Raw genomic sequence first — 11331 nt, 5'->3', positions numbered from 1 at the left:
TATCAGCAATAGGCATACCTTCAAACAGGCTTTTCCTCGGCCTGACAATCACGTGTGGCTGCATCTCACACAACGGCTCAATTGCAGGGTCAATAACTGTGTCTACATAAAGCTTGACCTCTTCGCCATCATTGCACTTTTCTATCTCTTGAATGATGTCCAGGTCAGTCCTCAGCAGCTTCCAACCACCATGTTTTCCTTCTTTTGCATAGACTCCTCCGATTTCATTGAGTTTGAGGAGATCCTTCACCTCCTCCATCAGATCATTATAAGCCTACATATCAGCATCTACATTATAAATAGTCAAGCAATCTCCACCAGAGTAACTTGTCCTCTGAAACTCCCCACCGTAGTACAATCCAATATTAACGTGTTTTTCTGCCATCCTGCAAAGAGTTCAAAGAGATGTTAATGGCTGACCATTAAACAAAAATATTTCAAATATATCTTTGCCAAATCCTAGTATTCCATAAACACATATCTCGAACTAATTGGTAAACACATATTAGATCAAATAATAAACAACAAAATATTCATGAATTGGCACTCGACACAAATGCAACAAACACAATTTCGATCACAAAAAGTTATTAAGCATCTACTTCATATCCTATATTTGTTTTTATTACACATGTAGGATATTTGCAGCTAACATACAAAATTATAAAAATAAGAAAAAATAGTTATCATATGCATCTACTGAATCAACTAAATTACAGTAAGGAGATTTAATCCCAACACTACGAAATATAACAAGGGCATGCTGAACTTACCAAGACAATAAATATAAACTACAAATCAGACAACGACGACAAAAAATTTAAACTACAAAGATGGATTTCATTGAAGAATTCATGGAAGAAATAAATTAAGATATTCAATTACATCTAAATAGTCCAAACACAGATAAAATACAAAATGAAGTTCACTGCTGTGATTAATTTTAAACTTATAAATGTTTAGCAGTTTGGTTGCTTCATTTATCGGGAATGGGAACTCTTGTTGTGGGGATATCATCTCTGCACCAACTCATTTCATCAACATGAGTTTGAAGTCCACAAACAAATTCAGTCTCACGGAGATCAGTATCGTTGACATCTTCATGTGCATCCACGTTTCCATTATCACACCACTCCCTCAGTAGTTTCTTAATTACGTAATGTACATTCTTTTCGATTGGGTCTTCCACATAAAAAACTTGTTGCACTTGTTTGGCCAGGACATGAGGATCAGATTTATGGCATAACCTATTGAAATTTACTCGAATGTGACCGTGTGGATCTTTTTGTTGTTGGTACCAATGACACTTAAATAGGACAACTGTAAATAATCCACAGTAATCAAGTTCTATGATATCTTCTATCGATCCGTAGTAGCTGACATCCCCAACTATAGGGTTCCCGTATCTAGAACTAGAGAAACTAGTTGTTTGTGCAGTCAAATATACACCACTATTTTGTGTTGTGCATCGAGAATCTCTATCACTTGTGTGGAATCGATAGCCATTAACAACATAACCAGTAAACCTTCTAGCTGTTCGATTAGGCCCCAACGCAAACACCCCCAAGTCAGATGAAGCCTCCACCATTTTCCTAACTTCTTCTCGTAACCAGTCCCAGAATTCTGCCGTGTGTCTTCGTCCACCAAGTCTTGATGTTCCCTAAAATTATACTAAGTTAAAACAGTGCAGAAAAGAAAAAGTTCTTGAATTATGAATTAAAATTATTTACGTTAGAGCTTATTAAACTTACTCGAGGAGCCTCTCTACTTCTTTGTTACCAGTATTGAACAAAACATAGCGATGACTTGCCTTCCAATCAACATCTTCCAAATGAATAATAGTTCCATCTTTATTCCTTCTCGTTCCGATATGATATTCAGCTTGTGTTGGCCCTCTTTCGAAAACTGTTGAGCACATGTTGTTTTTTGTTGTTTCATCAGCAGCCAAAAATCTTGAACAAAATGTTACACATTCTTCAGCTATGTAACCTTCTGCAATAGAACCTTCCGGCTTACTTCTATTACGAACGTATGATTTCAATTTTGCAAGATAACGCTCTATTGGGAACATGTTTTGAAGGTGCTGAGGTCCCCCAAGTCTAACTTCTCTAGTTAGATGAACAAGCAAGTGCACCATTATGTCGAAGAAAGCTGATAGAAAAATCATCTCAAATTGGCAAAGTACCTCGACGATTTCAGTTTCCAACTTCTCAAGCTCCTCCAAATCGATAACCTTGCTCCATAGAGCTCTAAGGCAGGCACTCAATTTCATCAAAGGTACTGCAACCTCAGCCTTTGTAGTTTTTTTGATGGCAAACTGCAACAAGTAGTGGAGTATGAAATGAGCATCATGGCTCTTATACCCCACTACTTTCCTCTCCTTTGTGTGCACATATGTTAGGGCGAAAACACGCGCTAATATTCACGCAAGTATACGCGTTCGCAAGTAATATAAAATATTTTCTAGTTCGTTCCCTCAGAGACTCAGACTAAATTATTGTCTAATTAAACTCACTCACCAATGTATGATTACTTCTCAATGTTAAGATAATAACACTTAAAATTGTTGATTAAATATTAACTATAATTAATTACTTAATTAACCACTTAACTAACACTTCAATTTATCAATAATAAAACACTCATAAGATCACAACTTCATTATTACTTCCTTCTATAGCCATTGTTATTACCTTTAGCATGTGACAGTGATGATATTAATCGAATAACACGAAACTGATAAAAGCCAACTTTCATTGTACTAATACCATTCTACCAAGCATCCACAATTAAGATAGAAGTCGAATAGACATCAATTATGTTGAGTTCCTATATGTCTACAGAAATTGACAACATAACGATTTAAGCACAAGTTATTCCTTTTTGATTACATAGGGCAAATAAAACTGTTAGAGTTACCCACTAATCATGCACAACGTACATGAACCTATGCTAGCATGGCAAGTTCTAAATCTCAAGATCCACCGTCGCTTCACAAGAGATTAACACCCTATCTTATATGTTCGCGACGCACATAAGACGAATACGCACAACCAATCATCACACACTAAAGTATTAAACAATTAACTAAAGAATTCCATAATAAATCCGTTGCAACCCCATGATCACGATTAGCCCATAATAGAACTTATCGCCATCATGGGTTCATATGAAATCATGATAAACAAACACAAGAAAATAATAACTAAACTAATTATATTAAAACAGAGTACGTCACAAGAGTAAATAAGTCAAAGCAAGAAAACTAGCATTCAACGTTACAACGAAACAAGAATCACAAGAAAATATGCTTCCTCTTCGTTGCGGTGTGCTAAATCGGTCTTCTTCCTTATCTCCTTCGCTTCTTGCGTAAAACACAATCTTCTTCTTCTTAATCCTCTCTTGTGAAAACGTCTCAAATCTACTTATATAATAGTCCCATAAAACTCAGATTACATAGAAGTTGGAAGCCAAACAGCAGTAGAAGTCTAAAATAATTCAGCAAAATTCCCGACCCTGCGCGGCCGCTCAGCATAGCTGCGCGGGCGCGCAGGTTGTTGCGCGGCCGCTCAGCATAGCTGCGCGGGCGCGCAGGCCTCCACTGGAAAAAATCCAAGTTTGCTCCGTTTCTTCGCCGTAATCTGCCCGTTCCTTTCCTCTCGCAATGGTGAACACATGCCAAGGCTTATTCTTGATGATTCCTCCCCCGAAATGCAACTAATACCCTGAAATGCATAAACACTAGAAAAACGCATCAAATACACAAAATACTTGATTTCAAGACACCAATTTAAGCCATTTTAAGACGTTCTAAGTGGTATAAAATGCCACTTATCAACATATCGCCCTATGTTGGAGGCACAACCGTACGGCAGTTTAGTGTTTTCCAACACTGAACAAAAGATCTCCTTCTCTTTGTTCGACAAGTCAAAGATTGCTGCTCGTATTTCATGGTGTGCTCCATCTTCTGATAGAACATGATGGAGGGGTTTTCTAATTCCCATTTCTTGTAAAGCTTTACGAGCGGCACCATGATCTTTTGTCTTACCACTTATATTGAGTAAAGTGCCCAATATGTTATCGCAAACATTTTTTTCTATGTGCATGGCGTCAAGGTTATGTCGAAGTGGATTATGCTTCCAATAAGGTAAATCAAAAAAATTGACTTCTTTTTAAAAGAGCCCTCAGTTTTCCTCTTTGCCTTTTTGTTCTGCAGGCCGAATTGGTTTACATACCCAGACAACAACTCTTCAATGTCAGTTCCCGTTAAAACTGAAGGACACTGCCCCATTTCAATTGCGCCATTAAACCTTTTAGTATCCATTCTCCACTTGTGTGCAGAAGGAAGAAACTTTCGGTGGTTCATATAGCACATTTTCTTGCTATGCTTCAAATAAAGTGATGAAGTTTCATAATGGCAGACCGGACACCCTAGTTTGCCTTTTGTGCTCCATCCGGACAACATAGCATATCCCGGGAAATCGCTAATAGTCCATAGCACTCTAGCACGTAAATTAAAATCTTCATCAGCCAAGGCATCATAAGTATTAACGCCGACCTCCCATAATTCTTTTAACTCGGCAATTAAAGGTTGCATGAACACATCAATACAATTCTTTGGTGAATCTGGACCAGATATTAGTGTCGAAAGAATTAGATTTTCTTGTTTCATGCATAGCCAAGGTGGGAGGTTGTAATTGACCAATACAATGGGCCAGGTACTGTGACTTAGGTTCATTTAACGATAGGGGTTGAATCCATCTGAGGCTACTCCTAAACACATTCCGATTTTCTAATGAAAAATCAGGATAGTCAGCATCTATCGTCTTCCAAGCCTCTGTATCAGCCGGATGTCTTACTTTTCCATCCTGTTGACGTCCCACATCGTGCCATTTCATTAGTTTCGAATATTCCTTGCACATGTATAGCCTCTGCAATCTCGGCTTTAGAGGGAAGTACCTCATCACATTAGCTGGCACTTTGTGTATAACCTGCCCCGGATCACTAGCATCATTGCCTTTTTTTTTCCGGTAACACCCACCTAGAAACACCACAATTGTCGCATTTTTCTTTGTCTTTATTTTCTCCCCAGTACAACATGCAATTATTTCGGCATGCATGTATTTTTTCATAATGTAAGCCTAAATCCTTGATCATATTTTTTGCAGCATTCAAAGACAAAGGTATTTGGGCATCAGGAAAGGCGTCTCTTATTAACTCCAGCAATTCCCCAAAGGCAGACTCGGAAATTCCATGAGCACACTTTAAATGATAAAGTTTGATCAGGAAACTTAACCGAGAGAATTTAGTGGATCCGGGGTATAGTGGTTGTTTACCCTCCCTAACATGGCCATAAAACTTTCTAGCCTCTGCATTTGTTAGACTTTCCTAGTCATTTTCTAAAGCTCGAAACTTTTTACCCGTACAATTAAACATTTCACCTAAATTATCTTCGAAATCCATCCCCGTCCCCGAATCCATGAAGTCAGTACTACCGTCTACTTTGGTATGTGATACCTCGCAAATCCATTTCATATGTAGTGGAGAAGGGCCACTACATATGAGATGATCATAGATAACTGTTTGAGTGTGCCAATAACGGTTGACACATACTTTGCAGGGGCACTTCATTTCTTCTCCTTTAGCATGAATTGGAAATGAATTTTCCATAAATGCCTTTATCCCTCGTACATATTCTTTACTAGATTTTGGAAATCCTATCCAGCTACTATAATCATCTTCCATAAGTACACTGTATAATATAGCCTGCGAAGTTAAAAGATTATAAGTCTACCTAAAAAAGCCCGTGTAATCCTCTCTGTGCACTATACTGCAGTGATACTTGATAAACTAATAATTTCCTACATCTCATTCCCCATTTTTATCCATGCTTTGATTTTTATTAAATTTTTTACTTCAATTTACAACTGTAACTTTTGAATCGCACACAGGGAATAAATGTTAGAATGTAAAAGATCAATAGTCAAAGACTTGTATAACACATAAAATCAGTTTGAGATTAGATTAATGTCTTAAGTATTCGAATAATATATATTTATTTAATTGTACAAGGAACTAAGGAAGGCCCAGTACTGCTAAGAGACGATAAAAACAAGACACAGTAACCAAATGGCAAACAGAGTTAAGCCTTGCATTTGGACATTAAATAACAAAAAACAGCGAATAAGCAACATAATTTCATCAATTCATCTCGGCACGTAATCACATCAAGAAATGCAATAACCATAATTACAAGAATCTAAAACAATAAAACTCAAAGAGAGAGAGAGAGAGAGACAGAGAGAGAGAGACAGAGAGAGAGACAGAGAGAGGGGGGAGATGACCACAAACACATATTACATTCATATTAAACACAAACTCTAAACGTATTACACATATTACACATATTAAACACAAACACATATTAAACATATTAAATAAGCAGGGATAAATACATAAAATCAAAAATAAAGTTCAATTAGAGGTTACCTTGGTCCAAAATCGAAACCACAAAGCAGCTCTGAACCCTAATTGCTAGCTCCAACCGAAACCCTAAAATTTCGAAACCCTAATTGCACGCCCTAACTCCGTTGCATAGAACCCGAACCACCGAAATGTTGCAGAGAACCACCTAATTGCTGCTGAATCCACCGAAATGAGACCGGCTGAGGTGAGGCTGAGGTGAGAGTGCGGCTGAGGTGAGGTGAGAGTTAGGGAGAGTGAGATGGGTGAGAGTTAGGGAGAGTGAGATGGGTGAGAGTTAGGGAGTGTTGGTGAGAGGTGAGTGAGTGAGCGAGGTGGGAGGCTGAGGTGAGTGAGCGAGGTCGAGAGAGAGTGATGTTTCCGAGAGAGAGTCTGAGAGAGAGAGAGAGAGTGATGTTTTTGGGGGGAAATTTAGCCGCCCATTTTTTCACTGCACCTTTTGTACGATTTTCATTTTATTTCATTTTTTCATTTTTTTCATTTTTTCGTAAATTTTAGAAAAAACGATATTTTAATGTCCCGATCCGACCATGATCCGGGCATTATATTTTTTGATTATTTTTTCCCAATGTCAGGAAGGCAGTTTAATAACATCCGTACGGTTGGATCGTCGAGAAAACCGATTAAAAAAATCGAACGACGGATATGTGGGTCGAACCGTTAAATGAATCCTATCCTGACATATGAACCCTATTACGATCCGACCATGATCCGGGCATTATATTTTTTGATTATTTTTTCCCAATGTTAGGAAGGCGGTTTAATAACATCCGTACGGTTGGATCGTCGAGAAAATCGATTAAAAAAATCGAACGACGGATATGTGGGTCGAACCGATAAATGAATCCTATCCTGACATATGAACCCTATTACGATCCGACCATGATCCGGGCATTATATTTTTTGATTATTTTTTACCAATATTAGGAAGGCAGTTTAATAACATCTGTACGGTTGGATCGTCGAGAAAACCGATTAAAAAAATCGAACGACGGATATGTGGGTCGAACCGTTAAATGAATCCTATCTTGACATATGAACCCTATTATGATCCGACCATGATCCGGGCATTATATTTTTTGATTATTTTTTCCCAATGTTAGGAAGGCGGTTTAATAACATCCGGACGGTTGGATCGTCGAGAAAACCGATTAAAAAAATCGAACGACGGATATGTGGGTCAAACTGTTAAATGAATCATATCCTGACATATGAACCCTATTATGATCCGACCATGATCCTGGCATTATATTTTTTGATTATTTTTTCCCAATGTTAGGAAGGCAGTATAATAACATCCGTACGGTTGGATCGTCGAGAAAACCGATTAAAAAAATCGAACGACGGATATGTGGGTCGAACCGTTAAATGAATCTTATCCTGACATATGAACCCTATTACGATCCGACCATGATCCGGGCATTATATTTTTTGATTATTTATTTATTTATTTATTTGTTTAATTATTTATTAAATAATTAAATAATTTGATAATGTGGGGCCCACATGTGGGGCCCACAAGTGGAGCCCACATGTGGGGCCCACTTTTCCATTATTTATCTATTTAATTATTTAAATAATTATTTATTAAATAATTAAATAATTGGATAATGTGGGGACCACATGTGGGGCCCACAAGTGGAGCCCAGATGTGGGGCACACTTCTCCATTATTTATTTATTTAATTATTTAAATAATTATTTATTAAATAATTAAATAATTGGATAATGTGGGGCCCACATGTGGGGCACATATGTGGGGCCCACATGTGGGGCCCACATGTGGGGCCCACTTCTCATTTATTTATTTAATTATTTAAATAATTATTTATTAAATAATTAAATAATTGGATAATGTGGGGCCCCCATGTGGGGCCCACTTCTCCATTATTTATTTATTTAATTATTTAAATAATTATTTTTTAAATAATTAAATAATTGGATAATGTGGTGCCTACATGTGGGGCCCACAAGTGGAGCCCACATGTGGGTCCCACTACTCCATTATTTATTTATTTAATTATTTAAATATTTATTTATTAATTTATTAAATAATTGGATAATGTGGGGCCCACATGTGGGGCCCACTTCTCATTTATTTATTTATTTATTTATTTAAATAATTATTTATTAAATAATTAAATAATTGGATAATGTGGGGCTCACATGTGGGGCCCACAAGTGGAGCCCACATGTGGGGCCCACAAGTGGAGCCCACATGTGGGACCCACTTCTCCATTATTTATTTATTTAATTATTTATTTAATTATTTGTTAAATAATTAAATAATTGGATAATGTAGGGGCCCACTTCTCATTTATTTATTTATTTAATTATTTAAATAATTATTCATTAAATAATTAAATAAATGGATAATGTGGAGCCCACATGTGGGCCCACTTTTCCATTATTTATTTATTTAATTATTTAAATAATTATTTATTATTATTTATTTATTTAATTATTTGAATAATTATTTATTAAATAACTAAACAATTGGATAATGTGGGGCCCACATGTGGGGCCCACATGTGGAGCCCACAAGTGGGACCCACTTCTCCATTATTTATTTATTTAATTATTAATTATTTAATTATTTAAATAATTATTTATTAAATAATTAAATAATTGGATAATGTGGGGCCTACATGTGGGGCCCATAAGTGGAGCCCACTTCTTTATTATTTATTTATTTAATTATTATTTATTAAATAATTAAATAATTGTTTAATATGGGGCCCACATGTGGGGCCCACAAGTGGAGCCCAAATGTGGGGCCCAAAAGGGGAGCCCACATGTGGGGCCCACAAGGGGAGCCCACATGTGGGGCCCACTTCTCCATTATTTATTTTTTTAATTATTATTTATTTAATTATTTAAATAAATATTTATTAAATAATTAAATAATTGTATAATGAGGGGCCTAAATGTGGGGCCCACAAGTGGAGCCCACTTCTTTATTATTTATTTATTGAATTATTATTTATTTAATTATTTAAATAATTATTTATTAAATAATTAAATAATTATTTAATATGGGGCCCACATGTGGGGTCCACAAGTGCAGCCCACATGTGGGCCCACAAGGGGATCCCACATGTGGGGCCCATTTCTCCATTATTTATTTATTTAATTATTATTTATTTAATTTTATAATTAATTATTTATTAAATAATTAAATAATTAATTATTTAATGACGTGGCGGTGCACACGTGGCAGGGTTGAGCAAATGTAACAGTAGCGTTGTAACAGAAAAGTTAACGTAACGATTTGCTGACGTGGCAGTGCCACGTGGCATTGCGGGCCCACATGTGGGGTCCACCTGTTAGTGTGGGACCCACTTTCTGGAACAAGTTTTAGTGGGCCCACATGTGGGACCCACTTTTGCTAACGTGTACACTGGTGGGGCCCAAAAAAATAATAAATAAATTAAATATTATTATAATGATAAAGCAAAGCGTTACGTCATGTCAGAACTATTGTAACATTAGCTTTCTACTGCAACACAAGCCCTCTAACGTAACAGTAACTTTACATGTAAAGTAACGCTATTTCGTTAGTGTTACAATAGGTCAAAAAAGTCTGTCTAATGTAACGCAAAACAGGCATTACATTAGAAAAGTGTCTTATTTGCCCATCTATGGCGTAGTGAGTATTTGTATTTTTATATGTTTTGTAAATTTTTTGTGCAACTTTTATGTGTTACATAGTTTTGTATGTATTTTAATTCTTTCTATTATGCACTTTTTTATCTCTTCTCTGTTTTTAAATGCTCTATTTTTTATATTGTATATCTTTATACATTGTATATTATGTTCTTTATTGTTAATAAAGTAAGTTTTATTAAGTATATGATTTTATTTTATTCAGTATTCTTTTTTGATTCTATATATTATTTTTTGTTCTCTAGCTGTGTTTGGTGTAACTTATTCACATTTTGTTATATGATTTATTTTAAATGTGCATCTAATAGTTCAATAAAAAATTTATACAACTACTAAAATTTAATAAGTTAAGTAATTTGATTTGTGCTTGTATTTCAAATTTTTTTTAATACTTTAGAAAACATTTAATCATTCTACATCGTTTCACATGTTTGTATTTTATATTTTCAGTAATTAAATTTTAACTTTTTTGTTTCTATGATGGTTTTGTTTTTCTTCATTTTTATGTAAAAATTACAAACTAAATTATATGACATTAAATAAATTTATACAAGTATATTTTATTTTAATGAATAATATTGTATTGTTAAACAAATAATTATATTCTATGTGTGAAGTTTATTAAACAAAGGAAAAAATTATACAAAACTTTAAATGAGATTTAGACAATACAATAGTAGTTGACATGTGTATACAAGTAAAATCAGGTATATACAAAACTTTAAATTTGTACATTATATTTTAATATAATATGTGTGGATAAGTTACTAGGTTACTCATATAAATTTGTTCCACATTCAACCTTTATAAATATATATATATATAACTAAACACATCTTTTCCTATATTTACATAACTTATTGGTCAATGCTTTTTTTCAATAAAAATATTAAACTATAAGAAATTAGAAAAAAGTTAGAAGGATATAAGATAATTGTAATTTTTAATATCTATTGGAATATACATTAATTTTATTTTTTAATATTTACTGACTAAAAAATTTGAGAAAATTTTAAAAATAGAGTAAGGCAATTTTAGGGGCACTACATAAACGACCCGGTCTTCTCGGTCTTCTCCTTTATATAAAAGTATATTGATATATTTTGACATTATAATTTTATTTCATTTTAAAAACCGGCACTTGGGGTTTTTGATCAGAACATGATTCGAACCGGCACTTGGG

At 34.9% G+C, this 11331-nt stretch overlaps 1 protein-coding gene across 1 annotated transcript; it reads right to left on the bottom strand.

The window, feature by feature from the left end:
* Window positions 1–274: 274 nt before the first annotated feature.
* LOC141660205 (uncharacterized) lies at window positions 275–5120 on the bottom strand. Its single transcript, XM_074467169.1, has 5 exons — window positions 4709–5120; window positions 4202–4626; window positions 1811–2317; window positions 1026–1660; window positions 275–386 (listed from the first exon to the last, which is right to left on the bottom strand). The coding sequence occupies exons 1-5, from the start codon at window positions 5118–5120 to the stop codon at window positions 275–277; spliced, it is 2091 nt and encodes a 696-aa protein (XP_074323270.1).
* Window positions 5121–11331: the final 6211 nt, after the last annotated feature.

This window comes from Apium graveolens, chromosome 5 (assembly GCF_009905375.1).
Source record: "Apium graveolens cultivar Ventura chromosome 5, ASM990537v1, whole genome shotgun sequence".
Classification (NCBI taxonomy): Eukaryota; Viridiplantae; Streptophyta; class Magnoliopsida; order Apiales; family Apiaceae; genus Apium; species Apium graveolens.
The sequence above is the reverse complement of the archived record's forward strand: the minus strand, read 5'-3'. Positions and strand labels throughout refer to the sequence as shown.